The 15,510-nt window shown below is 42.8% G+C and overlaps 1 protein-coding gene across 1 annotated transcript; it reads right to left on the reverse strand.

Moving 5' to 3' along the window:
* Positions 1–11,885: 11,885 nt before the first annotated feature.
* On the reverse strand, positions 11,886–12,898 carry LOC137073791 (uncharacterized). Its single transcript, XM_067442496.1, has one exon. It carries the CDS (start codon positions 12,744–12,746, stop codon positions 11,886–11,888), a length of 861 nt encoding a protein of 286 aa, XP_067298597.1. The 5' UTR covers positions 12,747–12,898.
* Between the last annotated feature and the right edge of the window lie 2,612 nt (positions 12,899–15,510).

The raw sequence follows: 15,510 nt of genomic DNA on the forward strand, positions 1-15,510 counted from the left end.
GCTAATTTGATGCGATGATCAAATTAAATGACTCGTAGCGTATGCAATATCTCACGACCTTCCGAGTGTCCGAATTCGCACAGTGTACGCCCGCCTTAAGGGCCCAAGATCATGGGAATCCAGTATGGTTTTCCAGCCTTGACCCTTACGCACAGAGATTGTTCCAGAATCTCTGAATCTTTGGATTATATTATGCCCCCTAGATGAGGATAATTTTAAACTCTTTGCAAATTTTCTCTGAGAAACTCTTCCTGATATTGCTCCACTATTTTTTGCCACAACATTGGAGTATACCAAAGCATGTTGCCAATTGACCTTGAGTAGTTGAAGTTGCAATTTCGTCCTCCAGCTGTTTTTTAGATGTACATTTAACTTTTCCAGCCTCTTATTGCTACTTGTCCCAACTTTTTTGGAATGTGTAGCTCTCATGAAATCCAAAATGAGCATTTCAAAATGTCTCCCTTTCAACATCTGATATGTTATCTATACACTATTGTGAATAAAATATACATTTGTGATTTGTAAATTATTGCATACCTTTTTTATTCACAATTTGTACAATGTGTCCCAACTTTTTTTGGAATCAGGTTTGTATATGATAATCACTTTTAGCAGTGGTTTATGTAACCTTGAATACTGTAAAAAAATAAATAAAATAAAAACATTTTCAAGTGACTGATCACATCTAAATTTTTCAGTTGGCCGAATTGAATTTCTGTAAATTAAATTGTATCAAGTCACAGAATTTCAATTCAGCCAACTGAAAAATCAGTCACTAGAAAATGTTTAATTGGAGACATTATATATATATATATATATATATATATATATATATATATATATATATATATATATATATATATATATATATATATATACACACAGTGCCTTCGGCCCCCATAACTTTGCGACCTTTTGCCACATTTCAGGCTTCAAACATAAAGATTTAAAACTGTAATTTTTTGTGAAGAATCAAGAAAAAGTGAGACACAATCATGAAGTGGAATTAAATTTATTGGATATTTCAAACTGTTTTAACAAATCAAAAAATGAAAAATTGGAAGTGCAAAATTATTCGGCCCCTTTACTTTAAGTGCAGCAAACTCTCTCCAGAAGTTCAGTGAGGGTCACTGAATGATCCAATGTTGACCTAAATGACTAATGATGATAAATAGAATCCACCTGTGTGTAATCAAGTCTCCGTATAAATGCACCTGCACTGTGATAGTCTCAGAGGTCCATTTAAAGCAAAGAGAGCATCATGAAGAACAAGGAACTGTCACATGCCTGTCCTGTCGTGTGTGCACTTGTGGGTTTTGTTATGTTGAGCATGTGCTCGTGTCCCTGTCAGTTCCCTCCCCCTTGTTATCTGATTATTGGTTAATTTGCCCCACCTGTTCTCCCTCATTATCTGCCTTGTTTGTTCCCTTTATAATCTCCTTGTGTTTGTCAGTCTGTGTTGGATCCTTGTGTAATGTCTGCGTCTTCCGTCCTCCCCATGATTCTGTTGGTTTGTTTAAGTTTGTATTTATATTATTCTATTATGTGTTTTTCCCCCTCGTGGGTTGTTGTTTTGAGTTTATGTTTTATTTTATAATAAATGATCATTTTCTGCACTTGAGTCCTCGCACCCTTTTCCCTTGTTTGTGACGTGACAGAAGGATCCAACCATGTTGAGGACTCAGCAGAGAGAGGACTCGATCCCGGAATCGCTCACCACCTGTCCTCACTATGAGCGGATTCTACGGTTTCGAGTCCTCCACCTACTTCACCAGGAGGGAATGGAGATTAGGAATTTTGCAAAGAAGTTCCTGGAGACCGCCAAGGGGCTGAGGCTCAGTGACTCTGCACTCAAGGACCTTTTTAATTATGCCCTAGATGAGCCCATGGAGTGGTGGCTCAGAAGGGCATATGACGGAGGCACATTTGAGGCAATGGTGGAAGCTATCGCCTGCCAGCAGGAGAGAGCTGCCAGGGAGATGGCCCCTGCCCTGGCAGTCCCAAGATCGGTGGTCCCTGCTCCAGTGGTCCTGAAACGGAGGAGGAGAAGGAAGTCTCCCTCCGTGCCTGTGCCGGTGGTCCCTGTGCCGGTGGTCCCAGTGCCAGCGGATCGTGTTCCGGTGGTCCCAATGCTGGCGGATCGTATTCCGGTGGTCCCTATGCCGGTGGACTGTGTTCCGGTGGTCCCTATTCCGGTGGATCGTGTTCCGGAGGTCCCTGTACCGGTGGATCGTGTTCCGGTGGTCCCTATGCCGGTGGACCGTGTTCCGGTGGTCCCTGCTCCGGTGGTCCCGAAACGGAGGAGGAGGAGAAAGGCTCCCTCCGTACCTGCTCCGGTGGTCCCGATTCCAGGGGTCCCAGTACCGGTGGATCGGATTCCGGTGGTCTCTTTGCCGGCGGATCGTATTCCGGTGGTCCCTATGCTGGCGGATCGTATTCCGGTGGTTCCAGTACCGGCGGAGCGTGCGCCGGTGGTCCCTGTGCCGGTGGATCATGTTCCGGTGGTCCCTGTGCCGGTGGATCGTGCTCCGGTGGTCCCTGTGCCGGTGGATCGTGTTCCGGTGGTCCCTGTGCCGGTGGATCGTGTTCCGGTGGTCCCTGTGCCGGTGGATCGTGTTCCGGTGGTCCCTGTGCCGGTGGATCGTGTTCCGGTGGTCCCTGTGCCGGTGGATCGTGTTCCGGTGGTCCCTGTGCCGGTGGATCGTGTTCCGGTGGTCCCGAGTCCGGAAACGGCCTGGAGGGCTGTGATGGGATGCTTTGTGGTGGCAGTCCTGCATGCGTGGAAGGAGCACAGGGCTTTATCCGAAGCCCCGGAGGCAGTTCCGGTGGTCCCAGTTCCGGTGGATCGTGTGCCGGTGGTCTCAGTTCCGGTGGATCGTGTTCCGGTGGTCCCTGTGCCGGTGGATCGTGTTCCGGTGGTCCCAGTTCCGGCAGATCATGTTCCGGTGGTCCCAATGCCAGCAGATCGTATTCCGGTGGTCCCAGTGCCGGTGGATACTGCTGGACTGGAGAAGTTTCCCCAACGCCCTGCCTGCGCCGCTGAGGCGCCCTGCTCTCCGTGCGCCGCTGAGGCGCCCTGCTCTCCCTGCGCCCCTGAGGCGCCCAGCTCTCCCTGCGCCCCTGAGCAGTCCTGCTCTCCCTGCGCCGCTGAGGCGTCCTGCTCTCCGTGCGCCGCTGAGGCGTCCTGCTCTCCGTGCGCCGCTGAGGCGTCCTGCTCTCCGTGCGCCGCTGAGGCGTCCTGCTCTCCGTGCGCCGCTGAGGCGTCCTGCTCTCCGTGCGCCGCTGAGGCGTCCTGCTCTCCGTGCGCCGCTGAGGCGTCCTGCTCTCCGTGCGCCGCTGAGGCGTCCTGCTCTCCTTGCGCCGCTGAGGCGTCCTGCTCTCCGTGCGCCGCTGAGGCGTCCTGCTCTCACCGCGCCACTGAAGCGTGCTGCTCTCACCGCGCCTCCCTGGCGCCCCCTGCACTCACCGCGCCTCTCTGGCGCCCTGCTCTCACCGCGCCTCCCTGGCGCCCTGCTCTACCCGCACTGCCCTGGCTGCCTGAACTCTATGGGCCGCCCCGGCCGCTTGAACTGGGTGGGCCTCCCGAACTCGGTGGGCCGCCCTGGCCATTCGAACTTTGTGGGCCACCATGGCCTCCTGAACTTTTTGTTTTCCTCGTTCCTCCCTTGTTTACCCCTCCCTTGTCTGTACCTTCTTTGTCTGTCCCTCCCGTGCCCCCCTGGTCTGTCCCTCCCGTGCCCCCCTGGTCTGTCCCTCCCGTGCCTCCCTGGCCTGTCCCTCCCGTGCCTCCCTGGCCTGTCCCTCCCGTTCCTCCCTGGTCTGTCCCTCCCGTCCCTCCCTGGTCTGTCCCTCCCGTCCCGCCCGGGTCTGTCCCTCCCGTCCCTAGTGGAGCGTCTGGTAGCCGCTCCTTAAGGAGGGGGTAATGTCACATGCCTGTCCTGTCGTGTGTGCACTTGTGGGTTTTGTTATGTTGAGCATGTGCTCGTGTCCCTGTCAGTTCCCTCCCCCTTGTTATCTGATTATTGGTTAATTTGCCCCACCTGTTCTCCCTCATTATCTGCCTTGTTTGTTCCCTTTATAATCTCCTTGTGTTTGTCAGTCTGTGTTGGATCCTTGTGTAATGTCTGCGTCTTCCGTCCTCCCCGTGATTCTGTTGGTTTGTTTAAGTTTGTATTTATATTATTCTATTATGTGTTTTTCCCCCTCGTGGGTTGTTGTTTTGAGTTTATGTTTTATTTTATAATAAATGATCATTTTCTGCACTTGAGTCCTCGCACCCTTTTCCCTTGTTTGTGACTTGACAGGAACACACCCGGCAGTTTCCGAGATATTGTTGTGGAGAAGTTTAAAGCCGGATTTGGATACAAAAAGATTTCCCAAGCTTTAAACATCCCAAGGAGCACTGTGCAAGCGATAATATTGAAATGGAAGGAGTATCAGACCACTGCAAATCTACCAAGACCTGGCCCTCCCTCTAAACTCTCAACAACTTCCGGGTGAACGCTGGCGCTATTAGCTGCCGATACTCAGGGAGGGAATTTTAAAAACATGCACTTATGTCTTCCTGCACTTATGAATTGTTTTAATATCTGACCTGTGTATCTGCGTTGATTCTGCGGGGTTGTACGCTGGTTGATTGCGGTTGCCGGTCTGCCTGCCGGTTACCGACTGTTCTTCGTGGTAACTTTACCTCTGGCATGGGGATCAACTTATGAGGATCACTGAGCTACTGGTGCGGATGAACTACATCTGGGTTGTTCTTTCTGCTGTATACCATTCTCATTTCATTTCATTTCATTTAATCATTTAGCAGACGCTTTTATCCAAAGCGACTTACAAAAAAGGGGAGAGTAATAGAAGCAACGGAACAGACAAGGCCAAAAACCTGTAAGAGCTGTAAGAAATCTCAATTAATTAGCACAATACACAACAATTTAGAGTGGTTCTGTGGTATGGACGGTGTTTCAGTATTCGGCGGCGGAACTTATTCAGCTCCGTCTGCGTCCTTTTTATCTACCAGCTCTACATCTCCCCTTGGATATTGTGTACATACCACCATACCACGACGGAAATATATACATCGCGGGTCTCGGCGGAGTTACAACATTGATGACTCCTGTCAAGTAGGGTCATTTTGGTCAATCAATCAATCAATCAATCAAACTTTATTTGTATAGCACCTTCCAACAACCAAAAGGAGGACCAAGGTGCTTTACATTTAAAACAGAAAAACATCTACAATAAATAATATATTAATACATGAAGCAATAACCAAAGGAACAGTTACACAAAATACAAAAATAAAATTCAAAGTGCCACAGTGCTACTGTGTGTTAAAAGCCAGTTTAAATAAATGTGTTTTTAACCTGGATTTGAACAGGGCCAGGTCTGTAAGAACACGCAGGTCTACTGGTAAAGTGTTCCAAAGTTTAGGAGCAGCAAAAGCAAATGAACGATCGCCCCACTGCTTGCACCGGGACCTCGGAACAACTAGCCTCATCTGGTCAGCCGACCGGAGGGCTCTGTTTGGACGGTGGACACTTAAAATCTCTGATAAATAAGGTGGCGCAAGGCCATTAAGAGCTTTAAAGGCAAACATTAAAATTTTAAAATCAACACGGTACCGAACCGGGAGCCAGTGGAGGGAACAGAGAACTGGACTAATATGGCTGTGTCTAGATGTACCGGTTAGAAGACGAGCAGCTGCATTCTGTACCAGTTGGAGACGATGGAGTGAAGACTGTGTGATGCCAATGTAGAGTGCGTTACAGTAATCAATGCGTGAGCTGATAAAAGCATGAATTGCCTTTTCCAGATCACTGCGGCACAGAAAAGGCTTGACTACAGAGTTAATTTGTTTGTTAAAATTCAGATCTCTGTCAAAAATCACCCCCAGATTCTTTATTGCCTCACTAACTTGAGGGGTTGTGCTTGATGATAAATCGTGGTGTAAAATAGAGGTACCAAAAATAATGTATTCCGTTTTACTCTCATTAAGATGAAGAAAGTTTCGTGAAAGCCATAGTTTAATATCAGATAGGCAACTATGCAAGGAGTCTAGAGCTGAACCATCATTTGGAAGCACAGGCATATAGACATGGAGGTCATCTGCATATAGGTGGAAAGAAAGATTGTGCTTGGCAATAATGGAACCAAGAGGCAACATGTAAAGTGAAAATAGAACAGGGCCAAGAATGGATCCTTGTGGCACTCCAGAGGACAGAGGAGCAGTGGATGACGAAAATTCATTGACCATAACTGAATTGCTCCTGTCGTTCAAGTAGGAGCGAAACCACTACAGGACTGAACCCTTGAGGCCAACCTGTTGAGCAAAGCGGACGATAAGTACTGAATGGTCCACAGTGTCGAAAGCTGCTGTTAGATCCAGCATCACCAACAGCACAGATCTTTTAGCATCAAGGGATAGAAGGATGTCGTTGTGGACTTTCAGCAGTGCAGACTCAGTGCTATGTCGTGACCTAAAATCAGACTGAAACTTTTCTAAAATTGAGTTATTTTCTAAAAAAGGCTGTAACTGTGATAGAACAACTTTTTCTAGGACCTTTGATAAAAATGGTAAATGTGAGACAGGTCTAAAATTAGACAAAATGTCGGGATCCAGGTTGGGTTTTTTTAAAATCCCTGAGCTGAGGCAGCTGTTAATGAGCGAGAGGACGCATGGTCCGACAGTATCAAAGACCTGTTTGAGCACCTTGGTTGGAACAATATCGAGGGGGCAGTTGGTGGGCGACAACCCCTGCACCACCTCAGAAAGGCGTGATAAAGACACGGGTTCAAATCGTTCAAACACTGCAGGTGGGACAACAGGAGGGACAGCATTGGTGTAAAAAGTACTGTTCATATTCTGCCTAACAGAGGACACTTTCTCAACAAAATAATTCAAAAAGTTTTCACAGATGGATTCTGACACCTTGCTCAAGACATTGCAAGGTGGATTTATAACAGACTGTATTGTGTTAAATAAAGTCCTTGGACGATTGCAGCTGGTGGAAATAATGTTCGACAGATATTGACGTTTGGCCTCTTTAACAGCCTTTTGGTAGTTAGCCAAACTGTCTTTTAGTCTATCCAGTGACACATGCAATCTATCTTTCCTCTACCTGCGTTCGGCCTGTCTGCAGCAGCGCCTAAAGGTGCGGGTGGTGTCATTTAGCCAGGGTTCCGGTGCAGTGCTGGCGGGTTTACGCCTAAAAAGCGCAATAGAATCCAAGATCTCTGAACAGGAAGAATAAAAAATGAAAATCAGGTCATCCGGACATAGCGGAGAGGCCAGATCAACCTGGGTATATAAGTTAGTGTTCATGAAGGCAGCTGTAAATTGCCCAGCCGTGGATGGAGTAATGACACGGCGGCGACAGGCAGGAGTAATAGACCTGGTTCTGAGAGGGGTTACAAAATCAAATATAATAGGAAAGTGGTCCGAGATGGAAGTATGGCATATCCTACTGAGGGACACAGGCAGACCATGGAAGATAATGAGGTCCAGAGTGTGTCCTAAGTGATGTGTGGGACCATTAACTGATTGTATTAAATTAAAAGAGTCAAGAAGGCTTAGAAACTCCCTTGCCATTGGGTTAGATGGGCAGCACACATGAATGTTAAAATCACCACAAATCAATAGATCGTCATAATTCGGCATGAGCTCAGCTAGGAGCTCAGAAAATTCTTGAATAAAAGCCTTATTAAATTGTGGTGGACGATAGACAACTGCACATAGAACAGGAGACCCTATCTCAATAAGAAATAGTTGCAGCTCAAAACTACTGAAGTTATTTGATGGAATTATGCAACAGTTATATGTGTGCCTGAATACAGAGGCCAGACCACCACCGCGGCCAGATGCTCGCGGTGTGCTGAGGAAGAAATAGCCGGGAGGGAGGAGCTCAGTGAAAGCACTGTTGTCACCTGGTTTGAGCCAGGTCTCAGTCAGCAGAAGAAAATCCAGATCGTTTGTGGAGATGAAGTCGTTCAGAATAAAAGTCTTATTTGTGAGTGATCAGGCGTTTAGACGTGATGGAGTATAATGTGTTAAGAGCTCGCTTAAGTACCGGGGAGCTAAACTATTTAGTGTTTTGTAAGTAATAAGCAAGATTTTAAAATGTATGCGATGTTTAATAGGGAGCCAGTGCAGTGTTGACAGAACTGGACTAATATGATCATACTTCCTGGTTCTAGTAAGAACTCTAGCTGCTGCATTTTGGACTAGCTGTAGTTTGTTTATTAAGCGAGCAGGGCAACCACCCAGTAGAGCATTACAATAATCTAGCCTTGAGCTCATGAACGCATGTACTAACTGTTCAGCATTTTGCATTGAAAGCATGTGCCGTAATTTAGATATATTTTTAAGATGATAGAATGCGGTTTTACAGATGCTAGAAACGTGGCTTTCAAATGAAAGATTGGTATCAAAGAGCACACCCAGGTTCCTCACTGACGACAAGGGCTTGACAGAGCAGTCATCAAGTGTTAGACAGTATTCTCGGTTACTACTTGTGGAGCTTTTCTGTCCAATAATTAAAAATTCAGTTTTTTCTGAATTAAGTTGCAGGAAATTCATCCAATTTTTTATATCAGCTATGCATTCCGTTAATCTTGTGAATTGGTAGGTTTCGTCAGGTCGTGAGGAAATATAGAGCTGAGTATCGTCAGCATAACAATGAAAACTAACGCCATGCTTCCTAATGATATCTCCCAGTGGTAGCATATACAGGGTGAAAAGCAACGGTCCTAACACTGAGCCTTGCGGTACCCCATACTGAACTTGTGATCGGTGTGACATCTCTTCATTTACTGCTACAAACTGATAACGGTCAGATAAGTACGATTTAAACCATGCCAAAGCAGTTCCACTAACGCCAACATAATTTTCGATTCTATTCAGAAGAAAATTGTGATCGAAAGTATCAAATGCAGCGCTAAGATCGAGTAACACTAATAGAGAGATACAACCACGATCAGATGATAAGAGTAAATCATTTGTAACTCTAATTAGAGCAGTCTCAGTACTATGATACGGTCTAAATCCTGACCGGATCTGGAAATCCTCACATATACCATTTCTTTCTAAAAAGGAACATAATTGTGAAGACACGGCCTTTTCTAGTATTTTTGATAGAAACGGTAGATTTGAGATTGGCCTGTAATTGACTAATTCTTTAGGATCAAGTTGCGTTTTTTTAATAAGTGGCTTAATTATAGCCAACTTAAAAGTTTTCGGTACATATCCTAATGTCAAAGATGAATGAATGATATTAAGCAGGGGATCTATGACCTCTGGAAGTATCTCTTTTAATAGCCTAGTCGGTATAGGGTCAAGCATACATGTTGTTGATTTTGATGATTTTACAAGTTTAGCCAATTCTTCTCCTCCTATAGTAGTGAATGAGTGTAATTTTTCCTCAGTGACACTACAATGCTCTGTCTGAAGTGATACTGTAATAGACGGCTGCATGGTTATAATTTTATTCCTAATATTATCAATCTTACTAGTAAAGAAGTTCATAAAGTCATTACTGCTGTGTTGTTTACAAACATCAGAAGCTGAAGCTTTATTTTTTGATAATTTAGCCACTGTATCGAATAAATACTTAGGGTTGTGTTTGTTTTCTTCTAAAAGAGTTGAGAAATAAGCAGATCTAGCAGTTTTTATGGCCTTTCTATATGCCATCATGCTCTCTTTCCACAAATTGCGAAAAACCTCCAGTTTTGTTTTCTTCCAGCTGCGCTCCATTTTTCTGGCTGCTGTTTTAAGGGCCCGAGTGTGCTCGTTGTACCACGGCGTTGGATTATTTGCTTTAATCTTCTTTAAGTGCCGGGGAGCAACTATGTCTAAAGTGCTAGTAAAGAGAGAGTCAATAGTTTCTGTTGCAGCATCAAGTTCCTCTTGGCTATCTGTAATGCTGAGGAGATGGAACTGATGAGGAAGATTATGTACAAAGCAATCTTTAGTCACAGCGGTTATCGTCCTGCCATATTTGAAGCGAGGGGATGGCTTTGCAGCCTTAGGTAAATTAAGTATACATGATATTAGGTAATGATCTGAGATGTCATCGCTCTGCTGCAGAATTTTAACAGTATCAACATTTATTCCATGTGACATTATTAGATCTAAAGTATGATTAAGGCGATGAGTGGGTCCCGATACGTGTTGTCTAACTCCAATAGAGTTTAGAATGTCTCTAAATGCCAATCCCAATGCGTCTTTTTCATTGTCTACGTGGATATTAAAATCCCCAACAATTAGTACTTTATCTAATACTAACTCCGATACAAAACCAGCAAATTCTTTGATAAAGTCTGTATTGTGCCCTGGTGGCCTGTATACAGTAGCCAACACAAATGTCAGACGGGATTTATCATTTACACTACACAGCGTTACATAAAGCACCAAAACTTCAAAAGAATTATTTGAAACTAGACTTCTGAGTAATACTGAAAATATTATTATAAATTACAGCAACACCAGGGTTGCCAGGTTTTCGCAACAAAACCAGCCCAATGGCCAATCAAAAATAGCCCAAAAGTAGCCCAATGGCCAATCCAACTAGCCCAAAACTAGCCCAATACCAAAAAATCTAAATATAACACTCCAATACACATTTTATGGTAGTGTTATGCACTACACACCATTTATACTAAAAAAACTGTATAAGTAATTATAAACAGTCTATTTTCATAAATAAAATCATCTTACCTTAAGATTGACAGCTGATGAACCAAATCCTTCAGTGGATCGTGGTAATCCTTTTTTGTTTTTTTTTTGTTTTTTTGGAACTATTTAAATTAACTATTTACAGATTTACTATCCCAGATTTAGGAGGCATGGTGTCTCTCAGACTGCCGCATCCGATTAAAAACGTAATGGATGCGGGCGGAAAAAAATGCAGAATTACAACTCCAGTGGAAGTGAACCACAAACTTGTGAAATTCATTTCAAATTAAAAATAATGTAAAATAAACATTGCAAGATATTCCTCATTAAATGTTAATTTACAGAAAATTATTCTGTGTATGACATTTATTTTTTAAATTATTATTTACCAGCAACAACCCTCGGTTACCATGGAAACGAAAACAGCCGGTGCGCGCGCAGCGCGCCGCAGCATACACACACACACACACACACACACACATTAGCGAACAAGCCCAGCAGTGCCACTGTACCTCACAAAGTGTGCGCTTATCAGCACAGTTATGCTGATACGATATTGCTTTTGTCATCATCCTAGAATCCTTGTTAACATTGGTGGAATATGAATTGGCTAAAGTAAAATATTTATTTCAACACAACCATTTCAGCTAAATATAACTGATGCAATATGTTAAACCTTTAACCCGCGGAATAAAAAATCAACCCGCGGCAAGTGGTTAAAAGTAGCCCAATTCCGCGGGAAAACCGCGGACTTGGCAACACTGAGCAACACCTCCCCCTTTACCTTTCAGACGTGGCTCATGTTTGTAACAATAATCTCGGGGGTGCACTCATTTAAAGTAATGTAATCGTCAGGTTTTAGCCAGGTTTCTGTCAAACACAGCACATCTAAGTTATGATCTATAATCATATCATTGACAACAAGCGTTTTTGGTGAAAGGGATCGAATATTCAGCAACCCAAGCTTTATCAATTGTTCATCCGTATTATATCTGTTGTTTATTTGTTGGACATCAATTATATTTTTACTGTTGAATGGTTTTGATGGTTTTTTGTATTTACTAATTCGGGGAACAGACACAGTCTCTATATGATAATATCTAGGTGAAAGAGTCTCTATGTGCTGGGATTTAGCTGACTTTGGTGACGTGAGACAGCTAGCAGACGGTTGGTTTAGCCAGTTTGTCTGCTTCCTGACCTGGGCCCCAGTGCGTCAAGGTTTAGCTTTAAGACTATGTGCCAAATTACTAGAGAGAAGAGCAGCACCAGCCCAGGAGGGATGAATGCTGTCTATCTTCAACAGGTCAGGTCTGCCCCAAAAACTTTTCCAATTGTCTATGAAACCTATGTTATTTTGCAGACACCACTTAGACAACCTGCCATTGAGTGATGATAATCTGCTAACTATTTCATCACTCCTTTTCGCAGGGAGAGGACCAGAGAAAAATACGGCCTTTGACATCGTACTTGCGTGTTTACACACCTCTTTAATGTTAATTTTGGTGATCTCTGACTGGCGAAGTCGAACATCATTAGTGCCAACGTGAATAATAATCTTAGAGAATTTACGATTAGCTCTAGCCAGCATTTTTAAATTTGCTTTGATGTCAGGCGCTCTGGCTCCCGGTAAACATATGACTATGGTGGCTGGTGTCTCTATTTTCACGTTCCGTGTTATAGAATCGCCAATAACTAGGGCACTTTCAACAGGATCCTCAGTGGGTGCGTCACTGAGTGGGGAGAACCTGTTTGATGTTCTAATCGGAACGGAAGAGTGGTTTTTTGATCCGCGACTATGCTTTCTCATCGTCACCCAGCCCTGCTGCGCGGGCTCAGCCGGAACCAAACAATGAGTGTTCACTAAGCTAGTCGCATCCAAAGCAGTATCTAAAGCTGTTACATTCTCACTACTCTCACATAAAGCTTGGATGCGTGTCTCTAAATCTGAAATCTTCTCCGTCAGCCTGATTAATTCCTTACATTTATCACATGTGAAGCCCTGTTTGCCAACGGAGATAGATATGCTAAACATGTAGCATGCAGTGCAAGTGACAATGACAGGAGAAGAAGACATGGCTTACCGTATTTGTTGATGAATCCAAAACTTACCACAGTTGTCTGATGGAGTCTTTTTAATAATCCAACTCACCACAGTTGTCTAAAGAACTCAGAAAACAGGAGACCCGGATGCTGGGATGGAAAGCTACCAGGCTAGCGAAAAGCTAACGTGTGGTAGTGATTTAGATTAAAAGCTATTAATGTCCAGCAGTGTCACTGAGAAAAAAAAAATACATTCATTCACTGCTATAGTGAATGAATGTATTTTCTACAGTGCTTGTAATGTCCAGTAGTGTCACTGAGGAAAAAATACATTCATTCACTGGTATAGGAGAAGTATTGGCTTCTTGTTAAATCATTAAAATCAACAACATGTATGCTTGACCCTATACCAACTTGGCTAGAGATACTTCCAGAGGTCAAAGATCCTCTGCTTAATTTCATTAATTCATCATTGACACTAGTCAATGTACTAAGAACTTTTAAGTTGGCTATAATTAAACCACTTATTAAAAAAACTCAACTTGATCCTAAAGAATTAGTCAATTACATGGCAATCTCAAATCTACCATTTCTATCAAAAATTACCAGTCAGGATTTAGACTGTATCATAGTACTGAGGCTGCTCTCATCAGAGTTACAAATGATTTACTCTTATCATCTTATTGTGGTTGTATCTCTCTATTAGTGTTACTCAATATTATCAATCACAACATTCTTTTGAATTGATTTGAAAATTATGTTGGCATTAATGGAATTGCATTGGGATGGTTTCAAGGTCCCGTTCTCCGCGATTCCATCTTTCAAACATTAGTTAGTGCGAAATGTTGCTGTTAGAGTATAAATAATACTTGTAAAATTATAAATGCCAAGCGAGATATTTTATTTAACAGAAGTTCCCTGTCAAAGCCTACAGCGAACGGCCGGTTTGGACTATACCCCTGCACTTCCTTGCAGGAATGAAGTCACTAGAACCGTTTGTTGAAACCAAGAATGGAGGACGCCAGGTTCATATTTTTGTGCGTCTTTGGAAAATGTTATTTTAACACTATAACGATTTCAGTCATTTCCCGGTCCCAGAAATTCATAGAATCACTGGCAAACATAGCAGCACAACATGAAAGAATATTGTTTATAATCACATTCAAAATAAAGGCATAATGAAGACAATAAAGGCTGCTTAAAGACTAAAATGGCAATAGTTTTCAGCTACCTGATCCTATTGTATAGCTACTTTTACCACACTATCTAGATAGTCAGCTTGCTCACTATTCTGGAATGATGGTCAACTAGGGAATGATGGTCAAAATGCGAGTTTCGATGTGTTTAAAATACACAATATGCTTCAAATGATTATTAATTTATGTAAATATGTACTACTTTAACGACAAGACAATTAAATTGTTGTGAAATTATTTCCGAACTTCCCAGTGGTAAACACGACATCAGAGGGCGTTCATGTGCAATTTTTACCTCAAAAACTCGAGAAGAAGAAATATTCATATTCTTGTGTAATCGACACGCCATCCTCAATAAACCCATCTCTAGCATGATACCCAGACATTTCGAATATTATGATCTAATATGATTTCTGACCTGTAAGGTTGCCAGAATAATAATAATACACTGTTTGTTAATTGGCCAGAGGAGAACTGGCACCCCGACTGAGCCTGGTTTCTCCCAAGGTTTATTTTTCTCCATCAGGCCCTGGTGGAGTTTTGATTCCTTGCCACTGTCATCTTTGGCTTGGCTTGCTCAGTTGGGGACAAGTTATTCAACTAAATATCTAAATAAAATTAATTAATTAGGTCTTATTTAATTATATACACTATAATACTGATCTGCCAACATTGTCGCTATATGATAAATTAAAATAAGCTGATAACTTTTCTCCTGTAAAGCCAAATCAAATTTTATTGCATTATTTTATTTTAAATCAGCTTATTTGAATTTATTGAAATAACCAGTTTTCCCCGTTTACATGCAAACCAGTAAACGGACAACGCAAGTAAACCGCGTTTACATGACTATTTATAAACCGGGTTATTTCCTTGTAGTGCTGTCAAAAATAATAATGTACGTATATCTGACTATGAGTTTTTCAAATGTTACGTCAGTGTGATGTTAAATAAAGCGTGCACCGTGTCAGCGGGAGATTTACAGCTCATATTATCCCTTATGCAGTTATGCAGCGTTCTGACTGAACCTCTTCTACTTCTGCTGCATGAGAAAAAATAACACCTCTTTACAATTGTCTGGGTCTTAAACGAGTCTGCGTTTGTGATATATGTCCTTATTTCATGCAAAATGCTAGCTCGCTCGGTCTGGATGTGTTTAAATCTGCTGTAAGTTTGCGTTTTTGTTACCTATCACACATGCGCACTTCAATAAGCCGACAGAAAGCAGGTTAATGCGTTTATATGCAGTGCGAAATCGAGGTAAGAGGCAAAAACCTATCTGTTCCGACCGGTTTATTCTTACGCTGTTTATGACATTACTCCGATAAAAGAAAACGGGTTACCGCGTTTACATGACCATGTTCATTGTCGGCTTATTGGGCATAATCAGCTTAAGAACGTGCATGTAAACGCACCCACTGATTTATTTATAGAAATTTTGTAGAACGAGGTATCATGTTACCATTTTCAAATCAAATTTTGAAATTAGACTGTTGTCATATTAAATTTTTAAATATTAGGCCAAGTCTAAATAATTAAACTAGTATATTTTCAGCTAAGTGGCATCCTCATTCTTACATGTATGCATCTCGAGAGATTGCA

The sequence above is a fragment of the Pseudorasbora parva genome, chromosome 4, assembly GCF_024679245.1.
Source record: "Pseudorasbora parva isolate DD20220531a chromosome 4, ASM2467924v1, whole genome shotgun sequence".
Taxonomy (NCBI): domain Eukaryota; kingdom Metazoa; phylum Chordata; class Actinopteri; order Cypriniformes; family Gobionidae; genus Pseudorasbora; species Pseudorasbora parva.

Excerpts from the sequence above, each read along its gene's own strand:
- LOC137073791 (XM_067442496.1), bottom strand. The coding sequence starts at position 12,746 with ATGTCTTCTTCTCCTGTCATTGTCACTTGCACTGCATGCTACATGTTT.